Below are 17,291 nucleotides of genomic sequence, written 5' to 3' on the forward strand. Positions count from 1 at the left end.
AGCCAATGTTGATGAGGAGGAAGAGGAGGAGGGAATCCTTGATGACATTCAGCCATTGTCTGCTCAGGGACCTCTCCTGGACGAGGTGGAGGAAGAAGAGGAGGAGGAGGATGATGATGGGGATGATTACTTAGGGGAGGAGGATGCATCTCGTGGGGCAAGTGAAAATGTTGGCGTGGCAAGGTCTGGTACAGGGTTTGTGCGTGACTGGAGGGATGTGGATTTGCCAGAAAGTGCTCCTCGAACCAGCACTCGCAGTGCATCATTGACACCGGGAACATTGGCCCACATGTCAGATTATGCCTTGCGGATCCTAAAAAGGGACCCCCGCATTGCCAAAATGATGAACGATGACGACTACTGGTTGGCCAGCATCCTGGATCCACGCTATAAAGGCAAATTACAAAACATCATGCCACAGGAGAACCTTGACCTAATATTGGCTAATAAACAAGCAACTCTGGTAAATCGGTTGCTTGAGGCATTCCCCGCACACAGCAGCGGTGATGGTTCTCACACGAGCCGTACGGGCCGGGGGCAGCTTGGCAGAGGTGTTCGTGGTGCACACAGCAGAAGTGGCGTTGGAGACAGGGGTTTCATGACAATGTTGTGGACTGATTTTTCAAATACCGCTCACACAACTGGTAATACTGCATCGATGGAAAGTGACAGGAGACAGCAGTTGTCAACCATGGTTACAAACTACTTTTCCTCCCATATCGATGTTCTCCCACACAGGTCATTCCCCTTTGACTATTGGGCCGCTAAACTGGACACCTGGCCTGAATTGGCCCAATATGCCTTACAGGAGCTCGCTTGCCCAGCTGCAAGTGTGCTATCGGAAAGAGTCTTCAGTGCAGCTGGATCAATCCTGACAGAAAAAAGGACCCGTCTGTCAACCCAAAATGTGGATGATCTAACCTTCATTAAAATGAACCACGCATGGGTTTCCAAGGATTTTGTCCCACCTTCCCCTGATGACACATAGGGTGACAGAAAAATGGCTTGCTTTGGTCCACCTCTTCCTGGGACTTGACCTATTTCGCCTTTTGCATCAGCTGAATGTCCAACATCAACATATGCCACTTTCTAAAACTCCCTAACTGTGCTGCCTCCCCCCCATGGCCGGGGTCACCACCTAGCGCACGACACCGTGTGAGTGCCGTTGCCCTGGACAGGTGGGTAGGCCGACTCTTGGGCGCGGGCACTGGCACAGGGTCCCTCATAGTGCAATCAAGTGTCTCTGACGGTGGTGGTGCACACCCGCCGTCAGACACACCGCTGTACTATGAGGGGCCCAGTGCCAGTACCGACGCCCACGAGTGGGCCCCCCTTGCTTGGGCAGGGCCCCAGCATTTGCAATCTTTACCTCTCCCTGCTCTTCCGCTGTGTAATGTGGGCCGTCAAATCCATACTGTGCCTGACACCGTCTGAGCCTGCCTCCTGAGACATATATTTTGAATGTGTACGCTATCCATACATGTTATCCGGGGATACGGTACCCTTTCTAACCTTTGTGCAATCACGTGAAATCCATACTGGGCCTAACACCGTCTGAGCCTGCCTCCTGAGACATATATTTTGAATGTGTACGCTATCCATACATGTTATCCGGGGATACGGTACCCTTTCTAACCTTTGTGCAATCACGTGCAATCCATACTGGGCCTAACACCGTCTGAGCCTGCCTCCTGAGACATATATTTTGAATGTGTACGCTATCCATACATGTTATCCGGGGATACGGTACCCTTTCTAACCTTTGTGCAATCACGTGCAATCCATACTGGGCCTAACACCGTCTGAGCCTGCCTCCTGAGACATATATTTTGAATGTGTACGCTATCCATACATGTTATCTGGGGATACGGTACCCTTTCTAACCTTTGTGCAATCACGTGTAATCCATACTGGGCGTGAGAATGGCTGGCGAGCTGTTAAGCAAGCTACAGCACCTGTGGTTTGCACACGTAAGTTTTTCATTTTTTCAGGAATAACGGTTAGGCCTAATTCCGGAACTGCAGTTGACCTGCACTTACTGGGAAATCATTGTTCGCGGGTAATAATTGTAATCAGTGATCCCCATCACTAACGTTGTTCAGCGGGTTATCTGCACCTGTAAGCGACAAACGCTGGCCTTTTCAGTGTAGCGCACATGCAGCCACGGACATGTAAGGGCATGACACACCAGTTATTGGCCAATCTCATGTTCCAGAGCCTCACGTGTCCCTCTAGTAAGCCGGACTCGGACCGCGGGGCATGACGGAGTCTCGTTCGTTAACGGAATTAAGCTTGCAATATGTGCATCTGTTCTGTAGCTGGCATGGTTGAGGTTTCCCAGGTGCAGTCGAATTTAACCGTAGGCTCCACTCCTGGTGGTGCCCTTCTGGACATTCCTTTAAGGTTCAGCTTTGCAACCATACTGCCCACGTAAAACAAACAATTTGCTTTCATGAACGCTGTTTGGAGGGTCATGACTCGTGGGAATAGCGCCGCCCAATCAGTTAACCTGCTAGAGAGATCCTTCGTTGCTTCCAAGCATGACATCACACTCCCTAGGAGGAAGGTAATGCCACTGTGGCGACCGTACTCCTGGGGGCGACACAAGTGCACTGATGCCCAGCCACTGCTCGATGAATCTGCTGGTACATTGACCCAGACCACTACATTCCCCTCGCACGCTACACGGCCTGAATCTGACCCTGATGAAACTCAGGTTACCCTTCCCATATACAGTTCCATCTTACACGGTGACAAAGAGGAAGCTGCAGATGAAAGTGCAGGTTCGGCCCACCCGCCATCAGACACACCACCGTACTATCAGGGGCCCTGTGCCAGTGCCGTCGCCAACGAGTGGGCCCCCCCTGCTTGCTCAGGATCACAGCACTTGCAAGGTTGAAATACTGTGCAGTGAGATGGAAGATGGGGACGACGAGGAGTCCAGACTAGTACAGGGATTCCCTAGCGAGGAGACTTATTTGATTGTTTTCAATGTTGGGACAGCAATTTTTGGGGAGCACGTTACTCTGGAGAATGATAGATGGGGCCCACCATACACTGGAACATTCCAAAGGTGGACATCAGACACTGGAGCAGCATTTACAGGGCCCATTATACACTAGAGCATTAGAAATGGGGCCCATTATGTTTGGAGCATTATTTGGGCCCATAAGACAGTGGAGCTTCATCCATGGGGACCAACATATACTGTAGCATTATGTGGAACTCATCATATACTGTTTCAAACATTATATGGGACCAATGATTCTGTATGGAGAAATAGATGGGCCTCTTCATGAGATGTAAAAAGTGAAGTATTTTTCATTGTACTATACCGCTATTTCTCTGCCGTATCGGAGCATGATGAGTTTTGGTATGTGTTAAAGGGGCGCTCTTTCACCCAGGGCACATGAAAACCTGGAGCCAGCCCTACCCCCCCCACAACTTTAGCCAAATAACCCCCATTTTTCAGTGCGTAACTTGTATTATGAAGTTAATTAAGGTTGACAAGCTTAAGTAAGAAGAATTGATGCTTTTGGCATTCAAATGGGCACTGTAGGTGTGTTTCCTGTCCTCCTCTCACTGCCGACTTTTATTCCCCATTGACTTACATTGGGTTTCGTGTTTCGGGACGACCCCGACTTTTCCCTATAATCGGACGATCTTGCTCGACCCGACTTTTGGAAAAGTCGGGTTTCACGAAACGAAACGCGACCCTAAAAAAACAAAAGTCGCTCAACTCTAGTACACAGGTATGTTGAAGAAGCACATAAAAAAACCTATGGGTATGAGAAGGCATGGTTGGAAAAAATAAAAAATAGTGCTAATTTGCCATGTAAGGAAAAAAAATTGCTTTAGCAGCGCAAAAGGCTTAAAATATCACAATTTTGATATGTTAGGCTTACAAACTAATATTGCAGTGAAAGCCCTCAAATAGCAGCTATAGTGTGTAAGAACTTTGTCGTTTGACTGTTGTGAGACAGTGAGGGGAATTACATGTGAGGGCCGTTATACAGTATATCCCCTAGATTGTACTTAGAAGTATGTTGAGCCTGCTGGAGTGCATTGTAATCACATCTACAGCTGTGGTTGCAATGCAAAATAAAAGTAAGGCCACGTGCACATGTTCATTATGTGGTCAGTATTTTACCTCTGTATGTGTAAGCCAAAACTAGGAGTGGAACAATCAGAAGAAAAGTATAATAGAAACATGACACCACTTCTGTATTTCTCACCCACTCCTGGTTTTGGCTTCCAAATACTGATGTAAAAGTCACCAAATACTCTACGCACGTGGCCTTAGTGTGGACTTGGTCAAGTTATTTGACCAGGTTAGATTTAGGGAAACCTGACATGGGTGTTTATTTTTAGAGAGACCTATAGGATTGGTGATGGGATGGGTCTCTCCCTCAACTCCGAGATTTGGGAATGGTCCATGTCCAGGATTCCCATTTAAACTTTCAGTTTAGCTTTGGGTGTGTCAGTGTGTTGTTTGCAATCATCTGAGCAGGGAGCATTGTGCAGGACAGTTCTGTGTGAGTGTGAACACAGGCCAGAGAAGGCAATGCAATTGACGCATCCACGAGTGATATGGCAGTGCAATTGCCCACGGCATGACATTTGGTACAGACTACATTGGATGATCCGACTGCGATCTAGAGGATAACGATTGCTTTAGCTTTGTAAGTTTTGGAAATAAGTCATTTTAACGCCTTAGAGACAAAGCAAGTTTTTACAATTCTGACCTTTGTCACTTTGTGATTGAAGTTATAGCTCTGAAATGCTTCAATGTATCCCACTGATTCTCTGATTGTTTTTTCATAACTTGTACTCAGCGTCAGACTGGCCCACCGGAGAATTCTCCGGTGGGCCCTGGCATCTGGTGGGCTCTGGCACCTGCTGGCATACAGGGCCAGCAGTTGCCTAGGGCCCCTGCTGCTCCAGGGGCCCCAAGCCAGTGGTGTGTCGCACACCATGCAGCTGCTATGGGGGCCCCTGCCAGTGGATCAGCAGCGGGTGACAGGAGACAGGAGCCCCTGTCCCCGCTGCTAAAGAGAAATGAATATTCACTGCGAAGCAGTGAATATCATTTCACAGTCTCCACCCCCAGAGGCCCCGCCCCCAGCCCAGTAAGCCGCTCTGCAGACTACAGCTGTAAATCAGGGCCAGCGCCGCCCTCAGTCCCCACTGCGACTGACTCACAGCCAGTGTGCGATGACGTCACTACATCGCGCACCCGCTGTGTGTCTGGCAGAGGGGGCAGCTCCTGACACTGAAGCCGGGATCAGCGTGGGAGCGAGGAGGAGAGGTGAGTATCTCTATCTGCCTCTCTCTCTCTATCTATCTAGATATCTATCTCTATATCTATCTATCTCTATATATCTCTCTATATATCTCTTTCTCTATTATCTATATCTATCAATCTATATCTTTCTATCTATCTATCTCTATCTATCTATCCATTATTTATCTCTATATTTATCTATCTATCTATCTCTATCTATCTTTATATCTATCTATCTTTATATCTATCTCTCTATATCAATCTATCTCTATATCTAACGCTATGTATCTATCGCTCTATCTCTATAGCTATCTATTATCTCTATATCTATCTCTATATCTATCTATTATCTCTATATCTCTATCTATCGCTCTATCTATATCTATCTAACTCTATTTCTATCTAACTCTATATCTATCTCTATATCTATTATCTCTATATCTATCTATCTATATCTATAGCTATCTATCTCTATATTTATCTATATATCTCTATATTATTATTATTATTATTATTATTATATCTCTGTATTTCTATCTCTATCTATTATCTATCTATCTATCTATCTATCTATCTATATATCTATCTCTATATCTATCTATCTATCTATCTCTATATCTATCTTTCTATCTATAGCTATCTCTCTATCTATCTATCTATCTATCCATTATCTATGTTCTATCTATCTCTATATCTATCGATCTATCTCTATATCTATATTTCCATCTATATCTATCTTTATATCTATCTCTATCGATCTCTATCTATTATCTATCTATCTATCCATTATCTATTATCTATCTCTATATCTATCTATCTATCTATTTCTACATCTATCTTTCTATCTATATCTATCTAACTCTATATCTATATAGCATTATACTCTATGAGAGGGCTATATTCTATGAGATGGCTGCATTATATTCTATGAGGGGGCTGCATTATATTCTATGAGGGGGTTGCATTATACTATATGAGAGGGCTGCTTTATATTCTATGAGGGAGGCTACCCCAACTCCTGCTACATAATTAAGATTTGTACTACCTTATATTATACCCTGATATTTTTAGCACGTTTTACCACACAATTGGTGGTCTTGTATTTATTTCTATGTAGCTGCATAGTGGGCCCCAAGAATGATTTTCTCTGGTGGGCCCAAGGTGCTCCAGTCCGACGCTGCTTGTACTTCATGTTAGTGGTAACATTTATTCGATATAACTTGCATGCATTTATGGAAAAAATGGAAATTTGGCAAAAATTTAGAAAATTTAGCAATTTTCAAACTTTTTGCACCCTTAAATCAGAGAGTGGTGTCACACAAAATGATTAGTAAATAACATTTCCCACATGTCAACTTTACATCAGCACAATTTTGGAAACATAAGTTTTTTTTAGTTAGGATAATATAAGGATTAAAAGTTGACCAGCGATTTCTCATTTTTTCAACAAAATGTACAAAACCATTTTTTTAGTGACCACCTTTGAAGTGAGTTCGGGGGGTCAATATAACAGAAAATACTCAAAAATGACACCATTCTTAAAACTTCACCCCACATTCAAGAAGTTTATTAACCCTTCAAGTACTTCACGAGAACTGAAGAAAAAATGAACATTTTAGGGTATCAGGAGAAAATGGACTACAAAATTTGTTCTTCTGAGTACGCCAATATCCTGTATCTGGGGGAAAGCCACTGTTTGGGCACATGGCAGGGCTCAGAAGAGAGGGAGGACCATTTGACTTTTTGAACTCAAAATTGGCTTAAATCAAAGGTGGGTGCCATGTCATATTTGGAGACCTCCTGATGGATCTAAACAGTGGAACTCCCATCACCACCTTAACCCCAACACCACAACCCTATCCCCAACACAATCCTAATCCCAACACTAGTCCCAATACACCCCTAACCCCAAAACTAACCACAACCCTAACCCTACTCCCATCCTTAACCATAATTCCAACCATAATCACAACCCTAACCCTAGCACCACTACCTTAACCACAACACAACCCTATTCCCAACACCAACCCCAATCCTAACCCTACCCTAACCCTAGCTCTAACCCTAGTCCCAACCCTAACCCTAGCCCCAACCCTAACCCTAATGGAAATAAATACATTTTTTATTTTATTTTACCTAACTAAGGGGGTGATAAAGGGGGGTTATATTTGCTATTTTTTTTATTTTGATCATTGTGATAGGGTCTATCACAGTGATCAAAATGAACCAATAGGAAAAATCTACTACTGTTGCCAGGTGCTGGCCGGCAGATCTTGGTGGGCACACTGCGCATTCGCCCACTATTTTCTTCCCGGAAGTAAACGCTGAGGGCCGAGGTACAATGCAGGAGGAAGCAGGGACACTGGAGGTAGCGGGGGATCTTAGGGGACTCCATTTCTCTCTCCTCTGATGTGCTAGATCATATCAGAGTAGAGAGAAATAAATGGGAAATCAGACTTTTTTTTGCGGTTGCTGTTATTCACCGAATAATCGCAGCACTGGGGATGGTACAAACTGACTGAATCATATTCTCTGGGGTCTCAGTTACTTCTGGTAGCCGAGACACCAGAGATTTTCTGACGCTGGGCGGTGCTATACTCTTATTTCTTAGTGCTGTTAAAAAGGAGCTGAGGAATGAGTACCCTTAACTGCCACCATTAAAAGGCATATCAGCGGTCATTAAGGGGTTAAGTTGGACTAACCTGGGTCACTGACTGCTATGGATCAGGAAGAGAATGCAGCTCTCTGTGGGAACTTTATTAAAGAAGTGTGCTAGGATGGGAGATATTATTACAGGACAGGGGCCAAAACATAGGACATTATTAATGGATGAGGTCCAGGATTGGTGACATTATTACATTATGGCGGCCAGGACAGTAGACATTATTATAGTCGTCCATTCATCTGACAAACATGCTAGTGGGGGCCCAGGTTCAAATTTTGCATCGGGGCCCATAGAACTATAGTTATCCCACTCAATATTAATCCTTCCTTGTAAAATGTATCTTTTTTTTCTAAAATCTAATAATAATCTAATAAGGCTTGAGAAAGGTTCCTGTTGTTTGGACCAAAAAGTCGCCTTTTGGGCTTATGAAATAGCTCTTTTTTTCACTACAAATGGTGTGCTGCCTCCAATTTTTCCTGGATTTCTATAATTGAGGTGGGGGCTCTGCACCCGGATTCTTTCCTTCTTTGTGCTGCTCTAATTTTCTTCCTTTTAATAATAAACTGTATATTTTTATTTCACTTTACAGATTTGCCAGTAACCAGCCCAAATTCACCCACTGAAAACCATGAAAATGAAACATCTGAAAAACAACTCATCAATGGTAAATTTATAACAGATGAAATAATGTACAACAGATATCAATGTTCATGTGGAGATCTTTTCCACTGTTACTTGTTAATCACTCCACTACCTGACCCTTTTATGTAACCGCTCAAATCAATCTACAGCAAACAAAGCAATAAAACAAGCATGCCAATATTTTATTGTGTGCATACAATGCTTTCAGTGGATTTGTCATTATAGCAGGCTGCTATTTTTCGATGACAAATGGTACAGAAAACATATGAATGTTAATAAAAGATTTTCTATAACAGTGACAGCCCCATTATCCACCATAAATAGTCACATCCAAGTTGTCTCTCATAAGTAGTGCCAACAGCCCCTCCACAAAAGCAGGAATAGTCACAATATCTCCTATTAAATACTAACAGGCTCAGTCTTGCTCATAAAAACCAACAGTCCCAAAAGCACCACCTATGGCTCCCTTCACACATCCACTTAAAAAAATGTAACCATGAAACGGTCCATTTTTACTATCTGTGTGATTTTCTGTTGGCTGTCTGTGTGGCATCTGTGTGCTGTCCGTGTGACATGTAGAAGAATAGAAAACAGATGTAATGAGTCTTGTCAGGAGTTCTGGGACCAGGGTCTCCTTCCCTGTCCTTAACACTAGGGGCACCCTAGCTTGTCCTGTTCCCAGGATTACTTCAGATGGTGAAGATGTTAGGGCCATGTACCTTGCTCCTGAATCTGCCCTCAGTCTGTACCCTTCCCTCATCTAGGGAAAGGGGAGTAGTAGTGTACCGTAATACACCAACCAGATTAGCAAGGTAATATGAACAGGTATAATGAAAAATTACCAAACATACAAATATACTCACACAAACAACAAAGGAATGCACTGGGGAGTAGAGGATGGGGTTAAACCATAGTAGGAGAAGAAAGGGAATTATCACACACTCAAATCCTAGCAACAGTCACAGATAAATCCATCAAATGCCTTCTCCAATAATTACCAACAACCTCCAGCCATGCAGCAAAAGCTACTCTGACAATGAGTGCTAGCCAGGGCCTAGATAATATAGGCAATAGGAGTGACTAACAGTGAACAGCTGAGAGCCTTAATGCAGTAAAGCTTCCAGGAGCTCTCAACTGAGCAGATTAACCCCTTCACTGCTAAAATAAAATTACATCATTTAATAAGAAGGTGAAATGCTTCTAATCAGTGCAGGAGTAGGAAAAATCAGACACTGCGGTCTTCTAGCTCCTATCTGTCCCGGTAAACCCAGGACAGCAGATTAGAAATTACAAATTTTTAGGTGTTAAAGATTGTGCAATAGATATCCTACAGATATATAATTTCACAAGCCCACTACATTACTATTCAAGTGGAATTTATTGATAAACTTTTTAGGCTTGCTTAACCTAATAAACAAAAAAAAAAGATGTGGGGTCTCCCCTAGTTTATGAAACCAGCAAAGGTAAAGCAGACAGCTGTGAGCTGATATCATAAAGCTGAGAAGGTCCTTGGTTATCGGGTCCTTCTGAGCCTAAAAATGCCAGCCCACAGCCGACCCAGAAATGGTGCTTCACATTAGATGCACCAATTCTGGTGCTTTAACTTTGCTCTTCCCAAGTGCCCTGGTTACAGATGGGGCTTTTTTCAGTTATATTTTTTGCATATCTTTTTTTTTCATTTTATTAAAATGTTGGTACACATTTGTTGTCTTTTTTCATCTTATTAAGGAATTTAACATGCAATTGCTTTTATTTTACAGTGAATATTGCAGTGTATTATTGCCTTACCAACCAAGCCATTGGTAACACAAAGAACCCCTGAGTGCTTAGATAATGCAGTCACAATTCATTTAGAAAGGGGTCCCCAACCAGTAGCTCGGGAGCCATGTGGCTCGTGGGCCCATGATTTTTGGCTCGTGACTGTCTGCCAGATTGGTGAATTAGCAGCAGATGTAGAAAATAGTTAAGAGCATATGTCTAGATGGTGACTTGTGTGTAGCCCTGCACAGAAGAACACATCTGAATGGGGTAAGATAGGAAACCATGTGACACATACTGGAATAGAAAGCAGATTAGAAATGACAGATTTTTAGATGTTAAAGATGAGCATACATAGATATTGGGGAGATAGATAAAAGATCTATAGATAATAGAAAGCTGAATAGATATCTGTGAGTTATATAATTAGTGCCTAGCATGTGCAGTTTACTATACATGTATTATCCAAATAAATAAATGAAAAAAATGATGTGGTGTCCCCCCATTTTTGGTAACTAGCAAATGTAAAACAGACAGCTGTGAGCTGATATTACCAGGCTGGGAAGGTCCATGGTTATTGGGCCCTTCCCAACCTAAAAATAGCAGACCGCAGCTGGCTCTGAAATGCAGTATCCCATGAGATATGTTACCATGGCTGGTCAGGAGCCAGAATCTCCAGGAGTGGACCCTCTAGACCGTGGCACCGAGGGGCCCCGGGCGAGCTGCCAGGTGGAGCCGACCCCTATACAGGGATCGTTAGGAGCAGGACCAGGGGCTCAGATACCACGATAGCTGTTAGCGAGAGGGGCGGCTCAGGATGGACTGGAGTAGGAACACAGGAGGCAGGACTGGAGTGCGGATAGGAGGATGGAACAGGAACACTGGAGGCAGGACTGGAGTAGGACTGGAGCGGGGTTGACCGGACGGAGCACCGGACTGCGGGAATACTGCAGGGAACACGGATAGCAGGACTGCGAGGCTACAGCAGGAAACACTGAGGACAGGACTGTGAGACTGCAGAGAGCACACGAGGAAGCAGGGCCCAGTGTGCCAGAAAACACAACGATCAGGCGCCTCCCTCAGGGGGAAGCGGCCTGATATGCCCCTGTCTGGTCTGCCATTGGTCAGTGGGTGCTTCCGGGTCAGGGCATTGCCGGAGCACAAGTATAGGAGGGAGGCGCGGCCGTGGCCTATGGCGCATGCACATTGCATGCAGAGACCCCGTCGGCCGCGAGCCTGTCAGAAGGGACCGCCGTGGCCATTGGGCGGTGGAGGGCTGCGGCGTGGGAGCAGAGGCCGGGTGAGTATGTCGAGGCGACGTGACAAGATGCTCCAATTCTGGCACTTCGTCTTTGCTCTTCCAGATTGCCCTGGTGCATTGGCAATCAATGTAATGGGGCTTGGGGTTGATGTCAGCTGTGAATTGTCCAAAAACACAGCTGGCATTAAGCCCTGGTATTAGTAATGTAGAGGTGTCTATCAGACACTCCACAACTAACACAGTAATAAAAAAACACATCCACAAATTTTTTTTTTAATTTAAATAAACACTCCAAGACTTTCCCTGGTTCAGCACTTTATTAAAAAAAAAAAAACAAGTCTGCAGTAGTCCACTGAATCCAACGTAGTCAACTCAATGGAAACCTGAAAAGAACATACACACACAACACAAAGAAATAAAACATTTACTTTCCCTTGTTTACCACTTTATTAAAAAAAAAAGTTCTCACACACATCTGACATAGTACAAGAGAACCCAGCGAAGTCCATCGAATCCAGTGTGCAAAGACTATGGAGCCTTGTTCTGAGGCTCCATAGCCATTGCAAACATCCACTGCCAGATCACGCTGCACTGTGTGAGAATCGGCATATCTGAAGGGTGGTAATTAGAGTCCCTAGTCTCACTTTATGCCATTGCTGTGTGGGAAATTCCCACGCAGCAATGGCATAAAGTGAGACTAGGGACTTTTTTTTTTTTAAGTGGCGGAGGAATACAGTGCGGAAGGATACCTACCTTCCGTCATTGGATTCCTGCAGCCCGTAGAGAACGGCAGCATCATCTGATGCTGCAGTTCTCTACCCAAGATCGTCGTGGGACACACTCGTGGACTGCTTCGGATCGTGGGTGAGTATTTTTGTGGTTTGTTATGTTAATATTTATTCCGGAAAAGACAATGGCTTCGGGGAACAATGTGACAAGTATTGGTAAGTATGTTACTCTATGTTATATGTACTGTATGTCTATGTATGTATTGTATGAATGTATTGTATGTATGTAGTATATATGTGGTATGTATGTAGCATGTAGTATGTATGTAGTATGTATGTAGCATGCATGTAGCATGTAGTATGTATGTAGCATGCATGTAGTATATATGTAGTATGTATGTAGCATGCATGTAGTATATATGTAGCATGTATGTAGTATGTATGTGGTATGTATGTAGCATGTAGTATGTATGTAGCATGCATGTAGTATATATGTAGTATGTATGTAGCATGTAGTATGTATGTAGTATGTATGTGGTATGTATGTAGCATGTAGTATGTATGTAGCATGCATGTAGTATATATGTAGTATGTAGTATGTATGTAGTATGTATGTGGTATGTATGTAGCATGTAGTATGTATGTAGCATGCATGTAGCATGCATGTAGTATGTATGTAGCATGCATGTAGTATGTATGTAGCATGCATGTAGTATGTATGTAGTATGTATGTAGTATGTATGTAGCATGCAGTATGTATGTAGCATGTATGTAGTATGTATGTAGTATATATGTAGCATGCATGTAGTATGTATGTAGCATGCATGTAGTATATATGTAGTATGTATGTAGCATGTAGTATATATGTAGTATGTAGTATGTATGTAGTATGTATGTGGTATGTATGTAGCATGTAGTATGTATGTAGCATGCATGTAGCATGCATGTAGTATGTATGTAGCATGCATGTAGTATGTATGTAGCATGCATGTAGTATGTATGTAGTATGTATGTAGCATGTAGTATGTATGTAGCATGCATGTAGTATGTATGTAGTATATATGTAGTATGTATGTAGCATGTAGTATGTATGTAGCATGCATGTAGTATATATGTAGTATGTATGTAGCATGCATGTAGTATGTATGTAGTATGTATGTAGCATGCAGTATGTATGTAGCATGTATGTAGTATATATGTAGTATGTATGTAGCATGCATGTAGTATGTATGTAGCATGTAGTATGTATGTAGCATGCATGTAGTATGTATGTAGCATGTATGTAGTATGTATGTAGTATATATGTAGTATGTATGTAGCATGTAGTATGTATGTAGCATGCATGTAGTATGTATGTAGTATTTTTTTTTTTTTTTTTTTTTTTTTTAACATTTAACACATTAGCCGGATGATGGGACTACTACTGTCCCATCATTGGCTAATGTGTCAATCACTGTCATGGTAGCAGGCATCGCCCGATGGGACTTGTAGTCCCATCGGACGATGCTTGCACAGACCCCCGGACATCAGCACAGCCCCCGGCAGGCCGGCACAGCCCCCCGGCAGGCCGGTACAGACCCCCACAGGGTGCACAGACCACCGGCAGGCCGGCACAGCCCCCCGGCAGGCCGGTACAGACCCCGGGCAGTCCACACAGCCCCCCGGCAGGCCGGCACAGCCCCCCGGCAGGCCGGCAGAGACCCCCGGAAGGCCCGAAATGACGGCGCATCATGATGCGCACACACCGCGCATCATGATGACGTCAGGCCGTCAATCAACTGAACTTCCGATTCCGATGCCGAATTCCGATATTGAAAAAATATCGGAAGTCGGTATCGGAATTCCGATACAGCAAGTATCGGCCGATACCCGATACTTGCGGTATCGGAATGCTCAACACTAGTGGTAACATCATTAACTTTACCGTTCATCAGAGTACCGGGTTATGCAGAGGGCAGCGTGACCCAGCAACTCTGATGAGCAGTAAGGTTACTAATACCATTGCTTTTCAGAGCCGCTGAGTCTCTCTCAGCGTAGTGTGACCCGGTAGTGGCTATTTGCAAAGACTATGCAGTCACAGAATGAGGCTACATAGTATTTGCATGGAGGATTAGATTAATTTTACTGAATTTGGTGGACTACGGCAGACCTGCGTGGGATTTTTGTTTTACTAAAGTAGTGAAACTGGGAAAGTGTTGTGCAGTGTTTATTTAAACAGGTATTTTTTGTGTGTGGGATTTTTTTATTTTTATTACTGGGTTCGTAATAGGGGTGTCTCTATTACGAACACCAGGGCTTGATGTCAGTTGTGTTTTTAGACAAATTACATCTGATATCAACCCCAAGCCTCATTAGCTGATTGCCAACGCATCAGGGCAATCAGGAAGAGCGAAGGTGAAGAGCCAGATATGGAGCATCTCATGGGATGCTCCATTTCTGTGGCAGCTATGGGCTAGTATAGTATTTTTAGGTTGGGAAGGGCCCAATGAACCTTCCCAGTCTGATAATACCAGCTCACTGCACTCTGCTTTTCCTTTTCTTGTTACCAAAAATGGGGGAACATCACATCACTTTTTTCATTTATTTAGTTAATACATGTACAGTAAGCTACACATGCAAGGCACCAAATATACACACGAGGTTAAAATTGTTGGTATCCCTCATTTAATGACAGAAAAACCCACAATGGTAACAGAAATAGCTTGAATCTGACAAAAGTAATAATAAATCAAAAATCTATGAAAATGAACTAATGAAAGTCAGGCATTGAATTTCAACCATGCTTCCACAGAATTTAAAAAAAAATAAATAAAAATCATGAAATAGGCCTGGACAGAAATGATGGTGCCCTTAAGTTAATATTTTATTGCACAACCTCTTGAGGCAATCAAACAATTCCTGTTACTGTCAATAAGACTTCTGCACCTCTTGACAGGTATTTTGGCCCACTCCTCAAGAGCAAACTGCTCCAGTTGTCTTGTGTTTGAAGGTTGCCTTTTCCAGCTTACATGTTTCAGCTCTTTCCAAAGATGCTCAATAAGATTTAGGTCAGGGCTCATAGAAGGCCAGTTCAGAATAGTCCAGTGTTTTCTTCTTAGCTATTCTTGGGTGGTTTTAGCTGTGTGTTTTGGGTCATTATTCTGTTAAAAGACCCATGACCTGCAACTGAGACCAAGCTTTCTGACACTGGGCAGCACATTTGTCTTAAGAATCCCTTGCTAGTCTTGAGATATCATTGTACCCTGCACAGATTCTAGACATCCTGTGCCAGATGCAGCAAAGCAGCCCCAGAACATAACAAAGCCTCCTCCATGTTTCACAGTAGGGACAGTGCTCTTCCATTTCCATAGGACATTCTCCCCGAAGCTTTGTGGCTTGTCAACATGTAGTTTGGAAAATTCCAGTCTGGCTTTATTATAATTTTTTTTTCAACAATGGTGTCCTCCTTGGTCGTCTCCCATAAAGTCCACTTTGGCTCATACAACTATGGATGGCGCGATCTGACACTGATGTTCCTTGAGCTTGAAGTTCACCTTTAATCTGTTTAGAAGTTTTTCCGGGCTCTTTTGTTACTCTTCGTATTATCCTTCTCTTTGATTTGTCATCAGTTTTCCTCCAGTGGCCACGTTCAGGGAAGCTGGCTACCGTCCCATGGAGCTTAAATTTTTGAATAATATGTGCAAATGTAGTCACAGGAACATCAAGCTGTTTGGAGATGGTCTTATAACTTTACGTTTAACATGTTTGTCTATAATTTTCTTTCTAATCTCCTGAGACAACTCTTTTCATCGCTTCCTCTGGTCCATGTGGAGTGTGATACACACCATGTCACCAAACAGCACAGTGAGTATCCGTAGCCCTCTATACAGGCCCACTCACTAATTCCAAAATTGTAGACACCTGTGATGCTAATTAGTGGACACACCTTGATTTAACATGTCCTTTTTGTCACATTATTTTCAGGGGTACCATCATTTCTGTCCAGGCCTATTTCATGAGTTTAATTTTTTTTTTTCAATTCTGTGGAAGCATGGTTGAAAAGCAATGTCTGACTTTCATTTGTTCTTTTTCATAGATTTTTTTATTTAATTTTACTTTTGTCATATTCAAAGGTTCAAGTTAATTCTGTGACTAATGTGGATTTTTCTGTAAATAAACGAGGGGTACCAACAATTTTGACTGTGTGTGTGTGTGTGTGTGTGTGTATAAACAGCTCTGGCAAAAATTAAGAGACCACTGCAAAATTTTCAGTTTGTCTGATTTTTCTCTTTACATGTATACTAGCTGAAGAGCCCGGCGATGCCTGGGCATAGTAACCAACTGTGCTTAGTTATAACAAATTATAATGAATATATTGCACATAAAAACCGTGCATCTAATCTTATCCTGTGTGATACTGACGGCTTAGCCATGCATCTAATCCTATTCTGTGTGATACTGTCTGCTCAGCCGTGTATCTAATACTATTCTGTGTCATACTGTGCTGAGCTGCGTATCTAATCCTATCCTGTGTGATACTGGGCTTCCCCTGCAGTCTGTGTGAGAGGGTGGTCTGTGTTGGCACGGTAATAAATTATGCTATTTCCAGCTTTACAGAAGGATGATAACACCATAGAAATGATAAGAATAGGCCTCAGTTACCACAACTGTCTACAAAGAAAACTGTTGCTGATAGCAACCAATCACAGCTCATTTTCCATCTTTTAAACAGCTCTGGGACAGCGTGGCGAGTTTTGAGTGGCGACTTTTGTGTTTCGACTTTTATGTGGCGAGGTTAGTGTACGTGTGGTGAAATGTGTGCTGAGGGTGGTATATGTGTGTTGAAGCACGTGGTAGTGTGTGGCGCATTTTGTGTGTGTGTTCATATCCCCGTGTGTGGTGAGTATCCCATGTCAGGGCCCCACCTTAGCAACTGTATGGTATATACTCTTTGGTGCCATCGCTCTCATTCTT

The 17,291-nt window shown here is 43.2% G+C and overlaps 1 protein-coding gene across 3 annotated transcripts in view; it reads left to right on the forward strand.

Annotated features, from left to right (window-relative positions):
- LOC141052533 (uncharacterized) overlaps positions 1–17,291 on the forward strand; it is a 169,753-nt gene that overhangs the window by 117,332 nt on the left and 35,130 nt on the right. For all 3 annotated transcript variants that reach the window (XM_073549787.1, XM_073549786.1, XM_073549788.1), the window contains one exon: positions 8,539–8,613. In XM_073549787.1, the coding sequence (XP_073405888.1) occupies positions 8,539–8,613 (75 nt within the window). The remainder of the gene's footprint in view (positions 1–8,538; positions 8,614–17,291) is intronic.

This window comes from Dendrobates tinctorius, unplaced genomic scaffold (assembly GCF_039654945.1).
Source record: "Dendrobates tinctorius isolate UK_male_01 unplaced genomic scaffold, ASM3965494v1 ptg000161l, whole genome shotgun sequence".
NCBI classification, from domain to species: domain Eukaryota; kingdom Metazoa; phylum Chordata; class Amphibia; order Anura; family Dendrobatidae; genus Dendrobates; species Dendrobates tinctorius.